Source organism: Thunnus albacares, chromosome 15 (assembly GCF_914725855.1).
Source record: "Thunnus albacares chromosome 15, fThuAlb1.1, whole genome shotgun sequence".
Classification (NCBI taxonomy): domain Eukaryota; kingdom Metazoa; phylum Chordata; class Actinopteri; order Scombriformes; family Scombridae; genus Thunnus; species Thunnus albacares.
Window position 1 is genome coordinate 7,094,682 of NC_058120.1, and position 14,327 is coordinate 7,109,008.

Here is a 14,327-nt window from a genome sequence, read left to right on the forward strand (position 1 = left end):
CAGTCGCAGCTCTTTAGAATGTTACATAGGATCACTTTAACTATTTGCAGCAATGATGAGATTTGACAGTAAATACATTAAGACAGTAAGCGCCCTAAAAAAAACAGTATGATTCAGTGATGACGTCACTCCTGAGAAACAGCTCCCCACAGTGGCGAGTTGTGGTAATGACTGGAAAGTTCCTGAAGACTCTGAAGCTTCTCCACTTAGGATATAAAAGCTGGGACAGTCCCACTGCTGAGACAGAAAGCAACACAACCAACACAGAACAGAACAGACACTTTCACAGTGTTTCATCTCACAACAAGAGGACTCAACACACTGAAGATGCTGTGCTCTCATGGATTCCAGTCTACTCTCAGTCCATTCATGGACTTCTACTGGCCTGTACGCAGTCTGTGGCCAGTGGTCAAACCTCTGCTCTGCCAGCAGGATCTACTGCAGAGAAACCTCCAGGAGCTGCGCAGCAGTCTGGAGCTGATAGACAAACTTCAACACAAGATGCTGGAGGAGACGGAGCCTTCCCAAACCGCTGCAGCTGTGAAACCAGTCTCCTACCAGCTGGAGAAAGATGGAGAGCACTTTGGCCTGACCTTGGACACTCAAGGCTTTTCCCCAGAGGAGCTGTCTGTCAGGCAGGTGGGCAGGAAGCTGAGGGTCAGTGGGAAGACAGAGAAGGAGCAGGAGGACGGGAAAGGCTGCTACTCTTACAGACGCCAGGAGTTCAGACAGGAGTTTGATCTGCCTGAGGAGCTCAACCCTGAAGCCATCACCTGCTACCTGGCTCCAGACGGGAAGCTCCACATCCAGGAAGCCAAAGCTCCATGCGTGGAGGAGGCTGAGAGAAAACTGACTATCGAGAGGAGCGTGGAGGAGAAAACACAGCAGAGTGTGTGTTCACACACAGAAGGCAGCAGCACAGACACAGACCACAGCGCAGAGGACAAACCTGGAAACATGGACTAATCTCTATATTGTTTTGACAATGTACATTCAATGTTTTATTAAAGTGTTAATTGAAGATGATCATATGTGCTTTTGTATACATGTAAATGTTCAATAAATATATTGACAGCTGCACAATGTTTTCTTCATTTAAAATAACGTCTTTGTCAGAAATGAGAAAACCTGAAAAGATAGAAAGACCACTTTATAATTTTTGACCCTTAAAATTCATTTGATATTGCACAGCTTTCCCCTCTTTTCTTCTTAGTGCTTCAGAAAATGCAAGATCAGTGTTTTGTTTCCAATCTTCTATGTTTGTCATTTAATCTAGTAAAATATCCACTTAGAATCAACACTGCTTCAACAGAGACCTCAAATTAGTAAAATGTGATATTTTACTTTAAGACTGAGGAGGGAAAAATCAGAAAAAGCAAGTTTCCATTTCATCTTAAGATTGTTTATAATGGCTGATATATACCACTGATCAGCCACAACATTAAAACCTCTCACATGTGAAGTGAATAACATTGATTGTCTCATTACAATGGAACATGTCAAGGGGTGGGATATATTAGGCAGCAAATGAACGGTCTGGTTTTGAAGTTGATGTGTTGGAAGCAGGAAAAGAGGGAAAGTGTAAAGATCTGAACAACTTTGAGAAGGGCCAAATTGTCATAGCTAGACAACAGAGCAAGAATATCTCCAAAACTACAGGTCTTGTGGGGTTCTGCCAGTGTGCAGTGGTCAGCAGCTACCAAAAGTGGTCAAAGGAAAGAAAACCAGTGAACCGACAACAGGGTCATGGGTGCCCAAGGCTCATTCATGCACATGGGGAGCGAAGGCTAGCCCGTCTGGGCCGACCATACAGAAGAGCTACTGTAGCACAAATTGCTGAACAGGTTAATCCTGACTATGATAGACAAGTGTCAGAACACACAGTGCATCGCAGCTTTCTGCATATGAGGCTGCGTAGCTGCAGACCAGTCAGAATGCCCATGCTCACTCCTGTGCACCGCTGAAAGCGCCTACAATGAGCACATTAGTGTCAGAACTGGACCATGGAGCAATGGAAGAAGGTGGCCGGTCTGATCATCATGTGGACGGCCGGGTGTGTGTGCATTATTTACCTGACCAAGGGTTCAAGGTGTTGCCTCGGCCTACAAATTCCCCAGATCTCAATCCCATCCAGCATCTGTGGGACATGCTGGAAAAACAAGTCCAATCTGAGGAGGCCCCACCAGGCAACTTACAGGACTTAAAGGATATGCTGCTAACGTCTTGGTGCCAGATACCAGATGACACCTCCAGAGGTCTTGTGGAGTCCATGCCTCGATGGGTGAGAGCTGTTTTGGTGGCACAAGGGGGACCTACGCAATATTAGGCAGGTGGTTTTAATGTTGTGGCTAATCAGTGTATATTTTCTTTTTTCATACTCTGCCTTTTATAACCCTCTTTTCTCAGAATTTTGCTATTTTATGTTCATTGAATCTGGCTTTGATCTTCATGTGGTCTTATTATGTTTTCTTCCTGTTCTGATGTAGGAAATATTTCATTCTTTCTTTTACTGATGAAAAGTTGAACTCACAATCAATAAAGCTCTTTCTTCCTTCATTCAATACAATCAGAGGTTTTTCTGCTGCAGCCTCATTTGGTCTGATATGACCAGTGACCACAGTCGCAGCTCTTTAGAAAGTTACATAGGATCACTTTAACTATTTGCAGCAATGATGAGATTTGACAGTAAATACATTAAGACAGTAAGCGCCCTAAAAAAAACAGTATGATTCAGTGATGATGTCACTCCTGAGAAACAGCTCCCCACAGTGGCGAGTTGTGGTAATGACTGGAAAGTTCCTGAAGACTCTGAAGCTTCTCCACTTAGGATATAAAAGCTGGGACAGTCCCACTGCTGAGACAGAAAGCAACACAACCAACACAGAACAGAACAGACACTTTCACAGTGTTTCATCTCACAACAAGAGGACTCAACACACTGAAGATGCTGTGCTCTCATGGATTCCAGTCTACTCTCAGTCCATTCATGGACTTCTACTGGCCTGTACGCAGTCTGTGGCCAGAGGTCAAACCTCTGCTCTGTCAGCAGGATCTACTGCAGAGAAACCTCCAGGAGCTGCGCAGCAGTCTGGAGCTGATAGACAAACTTCAACACAAGATGCTGGAGGAGACGGAGCCCTCCCAAACCGCTGCAGCTGTGCAACCAGTCTCCTATCAGCTGGAGAAAGAGGGAGAGCACTTTGGCCTGACCCTGGACACTCAAGGCTTTTCCCCAGAGGAGCTGTCTGTCAGGCAGGTGGGCAGGAAGCTGAGGGTCAGTGGGAAGACAGAGAAGGAGCAGGAGGACGGGAAAGGCTGCTACTCTTACAGACGCCAGGAGTTCAGACAGGAGTTTGATCTGCCTGAGGAGCTCAACCCTGAAGCCATCACCTGCTACCTGGCTTCAGACGGGAAGCTCCACATCCAGGAAGCCAAAGCTCCATGCGTGGAGGAGGCTGAGAGAAAACTGACTATCGAGAGGAGCGTGGAGGAGAAAACACAGCAGAGTGTGTGTTCACACACAGAAGGCAGCAGCACAGACACAGACCACAGCGCAGAGGACAAACCTGGAAACATGGACTAATCTCTATATTGTTTTGACAATGTACATTCAATGTTTTATTAAAGTGTTAATTGAAGATGATCATATGTGCTTTTGTATACATGTAAATGTTCAATAAATATATTGACAGCTGCACAATGTTTTCTTCATTTAAAATAACGTCTTTGTCAGAAATGAGAAAACCTGAAAAGATAGAAAGACCACTTTATAATTTTTGACCCTTAAAATTCATTTGATATTGCACAGCTTTCCCCTCTTTTCTTCTTAGTGCTTCAGAAAATGCAAGATCAGTGTTTTGTTTCCAATCTTCTATGTTTGTCATTTAATCTAGTAAAATATCCACTTAGAATCAACACTGCTTCAACAGAGACCTCAAATTAGTAAAATGTGATATTTTACTTTAAGACTGAGGAGGGAAAAATCAGAAAAAGCAAGTTTCCATTTCATCTTAAGATTGTTATAATGGCTGATATATACCACTGATCAGCCACAACATTAAAACCTCTCACATGTGAAGTGGATAACATTGATTATCTCATTACAATGGAACATGTCAAGGGGTGGGATATATTAGGCAGCAAATGAACGGTCAGTTTTTGAAGTTGATGTGTTGGAAGCAGGAAAAGAGGGAAAGCGTAAAGATCTGAACAACTTTGAGAAGGGCCAAATTGTCATAGCTAGACAACAGAGCAAGAATATCTCCAAAACTACAGGTCTTGTGGGGTTCTGCCAGTGTGCAGTGGTCAGCAGCTACCAAAAGTGGTCAAAGGAAAGAAAACCAGTGAACCGGCAGCAGGGTCATGGGTGCCCAAGGCTCATTCATGCACATGGGGAGTGAAGGCTAGCCCGTCTGGTCTGACCATACAGAAGAGCTACTGTAGCACAAATTTCTGAACAGGTTAATCCTGACTATGATAGACACGTGTCAGAACACACAGTGCATCGCAGCTTTCTGCATATGAGGCTGCGTAGCCGCAGACCAGTCAGAATGCCCATGCTCACTCCTGTGCACCGCTGAAAGCGCCTACAATGGGCACATGAGTGTCAGAACTGGACCATGGAGCAATGGAAGAAGGTGGCCGGTCTGATCATCATGTGGACGGCCGGGTGTGTGTGCATTATTTACCTGACAAAGGGTTCAAGGTGTTGCCTCGGCCTACAAATTCCCCAGATCTCAATCCCATCCAGCATCTGTGGGACATGCTGGAAAAACAAGTCCAATCTGAGGAGGCCCCACCAGGCAACTTACAGGACTTAAAGGATATGCTGCTAACGTCTTGGTGCCAGATACCAGAGGACACCTCCAGAGGTCTTGTGGAGTCCATGCCTCGATGGGTGAGAGCTGTTTTGGTGGCACAAGGGGGACCTACGCAATATTAGGCAGGTGGTTTTAATGTTGTGGCTAATCAGTGTATATTTTCTTTTTTCATACTCTGCCTTTTATAACCCTCTTTTCTCAGAATTTTGCTATTTTATGTTCATTGAATCTGGCTTTGATCTTCATGTGGTCTTATTATGTTTTCTTCCTGTTCTGATGTAGGAAATATTTCATTCTTTCTTTTACTGATGAAAAGTTGGACTCACAATCAATAAAGCTCTTTCTTCCTTCATTCAATACAATCAGAGGTTTTTCTGCTGCAGCCTCATTTGGTCTGATATGACCAGTGACCACAGTCGCAGCTGTTTAGAAAGTTACATAGGATCACTTTAACTATTTGCAGCAATGATGAGATTTGACAGTAAATACATTAAGACAGTAAGCGCCCTAAAAAAAACAGTATGATTCAGTGATGATGTCACTCCTGAGAAACAGCTCCCCACAGTGGCGAGTTGTGGTAATGACTGGAAAGTTCCTGAAGACTCTGAAGCTTCTCCACTTAGGATATAAAAGCTGGGACAGTCCCACTGCTGAGACAGAAAGCAACACAACCAACACAGAACAGAACAGACACTTTCACAGTGTTTCATCTCACAACAAGAGGACTCAACACACTGAAGATGCTGTGCTCTCATGGATTCCAGTCTACTCTCAGTCCATTCATGGACTTCTACTGGCCTGTACGCAGTCTGTGGCCAGAGGTCAAACCTCTGCTCTGTCAGCAGGATCTACTGCAGAGAAACCTCCAGGAGCTGCGCAGCAGTCTGGAGCTGATAGACAAACTTCAACACAAGATGCTGGAGGAGACGGAGCCTTCCCAAACCGCTGCAGCTGTGCAACCAGTCTCCTACCAGCTGGAGAAAGATGGAGAGCACTTTGGCCTGACCCTGGACACTCAAGGCTTTTCCCCAGAGGAGCTGTCTGTCAGGCAGGTGGGCAGGAAGCTGAGGGTCAGTGGGAAGACAGAGAAGGAGCAGGAGGACGGGAAAGGCTGCTACTCTTACAGACGCCAGGAGTTCAGACAGGAGTTTGATCTGCCTGAGGAGCTCAACCCTGAAGCCATCACCTGCTACCTGGCTCCAGACGGGAAGCTCCACATCCAGGAAGCCAAAGCTCCATGCGTGGAGGAGGCTGAGAGAAAACTGACTATCGAGAGGAGCGTGGAGGAGAAAACACAGCAGAGTGTGTGTTCACACACAGAAGGCAGCAGCACAGACACAGACCACAGCGCAGAGGACAAACCTGGAAACATGGACTAATCTCTATATTGTTTTGACAATGTACATTCAATGTTTTATTAAAGTGTTAATTGAAGATGATCATATGTGCTTTTGTATACATGAAAATGTTCAATAAATATATTGACAGCTGCACAATGTTTTCTTCATTTAAAATAACGTCTTTGTCAGAAATGAGAAAACCTGAAAAGATAGAAAGACCACTTTATAATTTTTGACCCTTAAATTTCATTTTATATTGCACAGCTTTCCCCTCTTTTCTTCTTAGTGCTTCAGAAAATGCAAGATCAGTGTTTTGTTTCCAATCTTCTATGTTTGTCATTTAATCTAGTAAAATATCCACTTAGAATCAACACTGCTTCAACAGAGACCTCAAATTAGTAAAATGTGATATTTTACTTTAAGACTGAGGAGGGAAAAATCAGAAAAAGCAAGTTTCCATTTCATCTTAAGATTGTTTATAATGGCTGATATATACCACTGATCAGCCACAACATTAAAACCTCTCACATGTGAAGTGGATAACATTAATTATCTCATTACAATGGAACATGTCAAGGGGTGGGATATATTAGGCAGCAAATGAACGGTCAGTTTTTGAAGTTGATGTGTTGGAAGCAGGAAAAGAGGGAAAGCGTAAAGATCTGAACAACTTTGAGAAGGGCCAAATTGTCAGAGCTAGACAACAGAGCAAGAATATCTCCAAGACGGCAGGTCTTGTGGGGTTCTGCCAGTGTGCAGTGGTCAGCAGCTACCAAAAGTGGTCAAAGGAAAGAAAACCAGTGAACCGGCAACAGGGTCATGGGTGCCCAAGGCTCATTCATGCACATGGGGAGTGAAGGCTAGCCCGTCTGGTCCGACCATACAGAAGAGCTACTGTAGCACAAATTTCTGAACAGGTTAATCCTGACTATGATAGACAGGTGTCAGAACACACAGTGCATCGCAGCTTTCTGCATATGAGGCTGCGTAGCCGCAGACCAGTCAGAGTGCCCATGCTCACTCCTGTGCACCGCTGAAAGCGCCTACAATGGGCACATGAGTGTCAGAACTGGACCATGGAGCAATGGAAGAAGGTGGCCGGTCTGATCATCATGTGGACGGCCGGGTGTGTGTGCATTATTTACCTGACCAAGGGTTCAAGGTGTTGCCTCGGCCTACAAATTCCCCAGATCTCAATCCCATCCAGCATCTGTGGGACATGCTGGAAAAACAAGTCCAATCTGAGGAGGCCCCACCAGGCAACTTACAGGACTTAAAGGATATGCTGCTAACGTCTTGGTGCCAGATACCAGACGACACCTCCAGAGGTCTTGTGGAGTCCATGCCTCGATGGGTGAGAGCTGTTTTGGTGGCACAAGGGGGACCTACGCAATATTAGGCAGGTGGTTTTAATGTTGTGGCTAATCAGTGTATATTTTCTTTTTTCATACTCTGCCTTTTATAACCCTCTTTTCTCAGAATTTTGCTATTTTATGTTCATTGAATCTGGCTTTGATCTTCATGTGGTCTTATTATGTTTTCTTCCTGTTCTGATGTAGGAAATATTTCAGTCTTTCTTTTACTGATGAAAAGTTGGACTCACAATCAATAAAGCTCTTTCTTCCTTCATTCAATACAATCAGAGGTTTTTCTGCTGCAGCCTCATTTGGTCTGATATGACCAGTGACCACAGTCGCAGCTCTTTAGAAAGTTACATAGGATCACTTTAACTATTTGCAGCAATGATGAGATTTGACAGTAAATACATTCAGATAGTAAGCTCCCTAAAAAAAACAGTATGATTCAGTGATGACGTCACTCCTGAGAAACAGCTCCCCACAGTGGCGAGTTGTGGTAATGACTGGAAAGTTCCTGAAGACTCTGAAGCTTCTCCACTTAGGATATAAAAGCTGGGACAGTCCCACTGCTGAGACAGAAAGCAACACAACCAACACAGAACAGAACAGACACTTTCACAGTGTTTCATCTCACAACAAGAGGACTCAACACACTGAAGATGCTGTGCTCTCATGGATTCCAGTCTACTCTCAGTCCATTCATGGACTTCTACTGGCCTGTACGCAGTCTGTGGCCAGAGGTCAAACCTCTGCTCTGCCAGCAGGATCTACTGCAGAGAAACCTCCAAGAGCTGCGCAGCAGTCTGGAGCTGATAGACAAACTTCAACACAAGATGCTGGAGGAGACGGAGCCTTCCCAAACCGCTGCAGCTGTGCAACCAGTCTCCTACCAGCTGGAGAAAGAGGGAGAGCACTTTGGCCTGACCCTGGACACTCAAGGCTTTTCCCCAGAGGAGCTGTCTGTCAGGCAGGTGGGCAGGAAGCTGAGGGTCAGTGGGAAGACAGAGAAGGAGCAGGAGGACGGGAAAGGCTGCTACTCTTACAGACGCCAGGAGTTCAGACAGGAGTTTGATCTGCCTGAGGAGCTCAACCCTGAAGCCATCACCTGCTACCTGGCTCCAGACGGGAAGCTCCACATCCAGGAAGCCAAAGCTCCATGCGTGGAGGAGGCTGAGAGAAAACTGACTATCGAGAGGAGCGTGGAGGAGAAAACACAGCAGAGTGTGTGTTCACACACAGAAGGCAGCAGCACAGACACAGACCACAGCGCAGAGGACAAACCTGGAAACATGGACTAATCTCTATATTGTTTTGACAATGTACATTCAATGTTTTATTAAAGTGTTAATTGAAGATGATCATATGTGCTTTTGTATACATGTAAATGTTCAATAAATATATTGACAGCTGCACAATGTTTTCTTCATTTAAAATAACGTCTTTGTCAGAAATGAGAAAACCTGAAAAGATAGAAAGACCACTTTATAATTTTTGACCCTTAAATTTCATTTGATATTGCACAGCTTTCCCCTCTTTTCTTCTTAGTGCTTCAGAAAATGCAAGATCAGTGTTTTGTTTCCAATCTTCTATGTTTGTCATTTAATCTAGTAAAATATCCACTTAGAATCAACACTGCTTCAACAGAGACCTCAAATTAGTAAAATGTGATATTTTACTTTAAGACTGAGGAGGGAAAAATCAGAAAAAGCAAGTTTCCATTTCATCTTAAGATTGTTTATAATGGCTGATATATACCACTGATCAGCCACAACATTAAAACCTCTCACATGTGAAGTGAATAACATTGATTGTCTCATTACAATGGAACATGTCAAGGGGTGGGATATATTAGGCAGCAAATGAACGGTCAGTTTTTGGAGTTGATGTGTTGGAAGCAGGAAAAGAGGGAAAGCGTAAAGATCTGAACAACTTTGAGAAGGGCCAAATTGTCATAGCTAGACAACAGAGCAAGAATATCTCCAAAACTACAGGTCTTGTGGGGTTCTGCCAGTGTGCAGTGGTCAGCAGCTACCAAAAGTGGTCAAAGGAAAGAAAACCAGTGAACCGACAACAGGGTCATGGGTGCCCAAGGCTCATTCATGCACATGGGGAGCGAAGGCTAGCCCGTCTGGTCCGACCATACAGAAGAGCTACTGTAGCACAAATTGCTGAACAGGTTAATCCTGACTATGATAGACAGGTGTCAGAACACACAGTGCATCGCAGCTTTCTGCATATGAGGCTGCGTAGCCGCAGACCAGTCAGAGTGCCCATGCTCACTCCTGTGCACCGCTGAAAGCGCCTACAATGGGCACATGAGTGTCAGAACTGGACCATGGAGCAATGGAAGAAGGTGGCCGGTCTGATCATCATGTGGACGGCCGGGTGTGTGTGCATTATTTACCTGACCAAGGGTTCAAGGTGTTGCCTCGGCCTACAAATTCCCCAGATCTCAATCCCATCCAGCATCTGTGGGACATGCTGGAAAAACAAGTCCAATCTGAGGAGGCCCCACCAGGCAACTTACAGGACTTAAAGGATATGCTGCTAACGTCTTGGTGCCAGATACCAGAGGACACCTCCAGAGGTCTTGTGGAGTCCACGCCTCGATGGGTGAGAGCTGTTTTGGTGGCACAAGGGGGACCTACGCAATATTAGGCAGGTGGTTTTAATGTTGTGGCTAATCAGTGTATATTTTCTTTTTTCATACTCTGCCTTTTATAACCCTCTTTTCTCTGAATTTTGCTATTTTATGTTCATTGAATCTGGCTTTGATCTTCATGTGGTCTTATTATGTTTTCTTCCTGTTCTGATGTAGGAAATATTTCAGTCTTTCTTTTACTGATGAAAAGTTGGACTCACAATCAATAAAGCTCTTTCTTCCTTCATTCAATACAATCAAAGGTTTTTCTGCTGCAGCCTCATTTGGTCTGATATGACCAGTGACCACAGTCGCAGCTCTTTAGAAAGTTACATAGGATCACTTTAACTATTTGCAGCAATGATGAGATTTGACAGTAAATACATTCAGATAGTAAGCTCCCTAAAAAAAACAGTATGATTCAGTGATGACGTCACTCCTGAGAAACAGCTCCCCACAGTGGCGAGTTGTGGTAATGACTGGAAAGTTCCTGAAGACTCTGAAGCTTCTCCACTTAGGATATAAAAGCTGGGACAGTCCCACTGCTGAGACAGAAAGCAACACAACCAACACAGAACAGAACAGACACTTTCACAGTGTTTCATCTCACAACAAGAGGACTCAACACACTGAAGATGCTGTGCTCTCATGGATTCCAGTCTACTCTCAGTCCATTCATGGACTTCTACTGGCCTGTACGCAGTCTGTGGCCAGAGGTCAAACCTCTGCTCTGCCAGCAGGATCTACTGCAGAGAAACCTCCAGGAGCTGCGCAGCAGTCTGGAGCTGATAGACAAACTTCAACACAAGATGCTGGAGGAGACGGAGCCTTCCCAAACCGCTGCAGCTGTGCAACCAGTCTCCTACCAGCTGGAGAAAGATGGAGAGCACTTTGGCCTGACCCTGGACACTCAAGGCTTTTCCCCAGAGGAGCTGTCTGTCAGGCAGGTGGGCAGGAAGCTGAGGGTCAGTGGGAAGACAGAGAAGGAGCAGGAGGACGGGAAAGGCTGCTACTCTTACAGACGCCAGGAGTTCAGACAGGAGTTTGATCTGCCTGAGGAGCTCAACCCTGAAGCCATCACCTGCTACCTGGCTCCAGACGGGAAGCTCCACATCCAGGAAGCCAAAGCTCCATGCGTGGAGGAGGCTGAGAGAAAACTGACTATCGAGAGGAGCGTGGAGGAGAAAACACAGCAGAGTGTGTGTTCACACACAGAAGGCAGCAGCACAGACACAGACCACAGCGCAGAGGACAAACCTGGAAACATGGACTAATCTCTATATTGTTTTGACAATGTACATTCAATGTTTTATTAAAGTGTTAATTGAAGATGATCATATGTGCTTTTGTATACATGTAAATGTTCAATAAATATATTGACAGCTGCACAATGTTTTCTTCATTTAAAATAACGTCTTTGTCAGAAATGAGAAAACCTGAAAAGATAGAAAGACCACTTTATAATTTTTGACCCTTAAAATTCATTTTATATTGCACAGCTTTCCCCTCTTTTCTTCTTAGTGCTTCAGAAAATGCAAGATCAGTGTTTTGTTTCCAATCTTCTATGTTTGTCATTTAATCTAGTAAAATATCCACTTAGAATCAACACTGCTTCAACAGAGACCTCAAATTAGTAAAATGTGATATTTTACTTTAAGACTGAGGAGGGAAAAATCAGAAAAAGCAAGTTTCCATTTCATCTTAAGATTGTTTATAATGGCTGATATATACCACTGATCAGCCACAACATTAAAACCTCTCACATGTGAAGTGGATAACATTGATTATCTCATTACAATGGAACATGTCAAGGGGTGGGATATATTAGGCAGCAAATGAACGGTCAGTTTTTGAAGTTGATGTGTTGGAAGCAGGAAAAGAGGGAAAGCGTAAAGATCTGAACAACTTTGAGAAGGGCCAAATTGTCATAGCTAGACAACAGAGCAAGAATATCTCCAAAACTACAGGTCTTGTGGGGTTCTGCCAGTGTGCAGTGGTCAGCAGCTACCAAAAGTGGTCAAAGGAAAGAAAACCAGTGAACCGACAACAGGGTCATGGGTGCCCAAGGCTCATTCATGCACATGGGGAGCGAAGGCTAGCCCGTCTGGTCCGACCATACAGAAGAGCTACTGTAGCACAAATTGCTGAACAGGTTAATCCTGACTATGATAGACAGGTGTCAGAACACACAGTGCATCGCAGCTTTCTGCATATGAGGCTGCGTAGCTGCAGACCAGTCAGAATGCCCATGCTCACTCCTGTGCACCGCTGAAAGCGCCTACAATGGGCACATGAGTGTCAGAACTGGACCATGGAGCAATGGAAGAAGGTGGCCGGTCTGATCATCATGTGGACGGCTGGGTGTGTGTGCATTATTTACCTGACCAAGGGTTCAAGGTGTTGCCTCGGCCTACAAATTCCCCAGATCTCAATCCCATCCAGCATCTGTGGGACATGCTGGAAAAACAAGTCCAATCTGAGGAGGCCCCACCAGGCAACTTACAGGACTTAAAGGATATGCTGCTAACGTCTTGGTGCCAGATACCAGAGGACACCTCCAGAGGTCTTGTGGAGTCCACGCCTCGATGGGTGAGAGCTGTTTTGGTGGCACAATAGGGGGCTTCACAATATTAGGCAGGTGGTTTTAATGTTGTGGCTAATCAGTGTATATTTTCTTTTTTCATACTCTGCCTTTTATAACCCTCTTTTCTCTGAATTTTGCTATTTTATATTAATTGAATCTGGCTTTGATCTTCATGTGGTCTTATTATGTTTTCTTCCTGTTCTGATGTAGGAAATATTTCATTCTTTCTTTTACTGATGAAAAGTTGAACTCACAATCAATAAAGCGCTTTCTTCCTTCATTCAATACAATCAGAGGTTTTTCTGCTGCAGCCTCATTTGGTCTGATATGACCAGTGACCACAGTCGCAGCTCTTTAGAAAGTTACATAGGATCACTTTAACTATTTGCAGCAATGATGAGATTTGACAGTAAATACATTCAGATAGTAAGCTCCCTAAAAAAAACAGTATGATTCAGTGATGACGTCACTCCTGAGAAACAGCTCCCCACAGTGGCGAGTTGTGGTAATGACTGGAAAGTTCCTGAAGACTCTGAAGCTTCTCCACTTAGGATATAAAAGCTGGGACAGTCCCACTGCTGAGACAGAAAGCAACACAACCAACACAGAACAGAACAGACACTTTCACAGTGTTTCATCTCACAACAAGAGGACTCAACACACTGAAGATGCTGTGCTCTCATGGATTCCAGTCTACTCTCAGTCCATTCATGGACTTCTACTGGCCTGTACGCAGTCTGTGGCCAGAGGTCAAACCTCTGCTCTGCCAGCAGGATCTACTGCAGAGAAACCTCCAGGAGCTGCGCAGCAGTCTGGAGCTGATAGACAAACTTCAACACAAGATGCTGGAGGAGACGGAGCCTTCCCAAACCGCTGCAGCTGTGCAACCAGTCTCCTACCAGCTGGAGAAAGATGGAGAGCACTTTGGCCTGACCCTGGACACTCAAGGCTTTTCCCCAGAGGAGCTGTCTGTCAGGCAGGTGGGCAGGAAGCTGAGGGTCAGTGGGAAGACAGAGAAGGAGCAGGAGGACGGGAAAGGCTGCTACTCTTACAGACGCCAGGAGTTCAGACAGGAGTTTGATCTGCCTGAGGAGCTCAACCCTGAAGCCATCACCTGCTACCTGGCTCCAGACGGGAAGCTCCACATCCAGGAAGCCAAAGCTCCATGCGTGGAGGAGGCTGAGAGAAAACTGACTATCGAGAGGAGCGTGGAGGAGAAAACACAGCAGAGTGTGTGTTCACACACAGAAGGCAGCAGCACAGACACAGACCACAGCGCAGAGGACAAACCTGGAAACATGGACTAATCTCTATATTGTTTTGACAATGTACATTCAATGTTTTATTAAAGTGTTAATTGAAGATGATCATATGTGCTTTTGTATACATGTAAATGTTCAATAAATAAATGTATTTAAAGTTGAAGAATGTTTTCTTTATCTTTCACTATTTTATTTCACCAGAAATTATAAATATAGTATAAAAGAAATTCTCCAAATCCAAATGTTAATCTATAAAAGACATATCTTACTCTGATCATTTCTGTCTCCATGTGAACAAAGGAAATAGGAACAGGAAGCTGAT

General features: G+C 44.6%; 6 protein-coding genes across 6 annotated transcripts; all 6 read left to right on the forward strand.

Moving 5' to 3' along the window:
- The first annotated feature begins 185 nt into the window (after window positions 1-185).
- On the forward strand, window positions 186-1,077 carry LOC122998447 (heat shock protein 30-like). The gene has a single exon (XM_044375353.1). It carries the CDS (start codon window positions 328-330, stop codon window positions 964-966), a length of 639 nt encoding a protein of 212 aa, XP_044231288.1. The 5' UTR covers window positions 186-327; the 3' UTR covers window positions 967-1,077.
- A 1,716-nt stretch (window positions 1,078-2,793) lies between these two features.
- Window positions 2,794-3,694, forward strand: LOC122998465 (heat shock protein 30-like). The gene has a single exon (XM_044375380.1). The coding sequence runs from the start codon at window positions 2,945-2,947 to the stop codon at window positions 3,581-3,583; it is 639 nt and encodes a 212-aa protein (XP_044231315.1). The 5' UTR covers window positions 2,794-2,944; the 3' UTR covers window positions 3,584-3,694.
- A 1,738-nt stretch (window positions 3,695-5,432) lies between these two features.
- On the forward strand, window positions 5,433-6,259 carry LOC122998411 (heat shock protein 30-like). Its single transcript, XM_044375307.1, has one exon. The coding sequence runs from the start codon at window positions 5,561-5,563 to the stop codon at window positions 6,197-6,199; it is 639 nt and encodes a 212-aa protein (XP_044231242.1). The 5' UTR covers window positions 5,433-5,560; the 3' UTR covers window positions 6,200-6,259.
- Window positions 6,260-8,046: 1,787 nt separating this feature from the next.
- Window positions 8,047-8,927, forward strand: LOC122998406 (heat shock protein 30-like). The gene has a single exon (XM_044375301.1). It carries the CDS (start codon window positions 8,178-8,180, stop codon window positions 8,814-8,816), a length of 639 nt encoding a protein of 212 aa, XP_044231236.1. The 5' UTR covers window positions 8,047-8,177; the 3' UTR covers window positions 8,817-8,927.
- Window positions 8,928-10,671: 1,744 nt separating this feature from the next.
- Window positions 10,672-11,544, forward strand: LOC122998389 (heat shock protein 30-like). The gene has a single exon (XM_044375280.1). The coding sequence runs from the start codon at window positions 10,795-10,797 to the stop codon at window positions 11,431-11,433; it is 639 nt and encodes a 212-aa protein (XP_044231215.1). The 5' UTR covers window positions 10,672-10,794; the 3' UTR covers window positions 11,434-11,544.
- Window positions 11,545-13,287: 1,743 nt separating this feature from the next.
- Window positions 13,288-14,110, forward strand: LOC122998395 (heat shock protein 30-like). The gene has a single exon (XM_044375288.1). It carries the CDS (start codon window positions 13,412-13,414, stop codon window positions 14,048-14,050), a length of 639 nt encoding a protein of 212 aa, XP_044231223.1. The 5' UTR covers window positions 13,288-13,411; the 3' UTR covers window positions 14,051-14,110.
- The last annotated feature ends 217 nt before the right edge of the window (window positions 14,111-14,327 follow it).

Bases quoted from the DNA above. Each gene is read 5' to 3' on its own strand.
- LOC122998447 (XM_044375353.1), top strand. From the start codon at position 328: ATGCTGTGCTCTCATGGATTCCAGTCTACTCTCAGTCCATTCATGGAC.
- LOC122998465 (XM_044375380.1), top strand. From the start codon at position 2,945: ATGCTGTGCTCTCATGGATTCCAGTCTACTCTCAGTCCATTCATGGAC.
- LOC122998411 (XM_044375307.1), top strand. From the start codon at position 5,561: ATGCTGTGCTCTCATGGATTCCAGTCTACTCTCAGTCCATTCATGGAC.
- LOC122998406 (XM_044375301.1), top strand. From the start codon at position 8,178: ATGCTGTGCTCTCATGGATTCCAGTCTACTCTCAGTCCATTCATGGAC.
- LOC122998389 (XM_044375280.1), top strand. From the start codon at position 10,795: ATGCTGTGCTCTCATGGATTCCAGTCTACTCTCAGTCCATTCATGGAC.
- LOC122998395 (XM_044375288.1), top strand. From the start codon at position 13,412: ATGCTGTGCTCTCATGGATTCCAGTCTACTCTCAGTCCATTCATGGAC.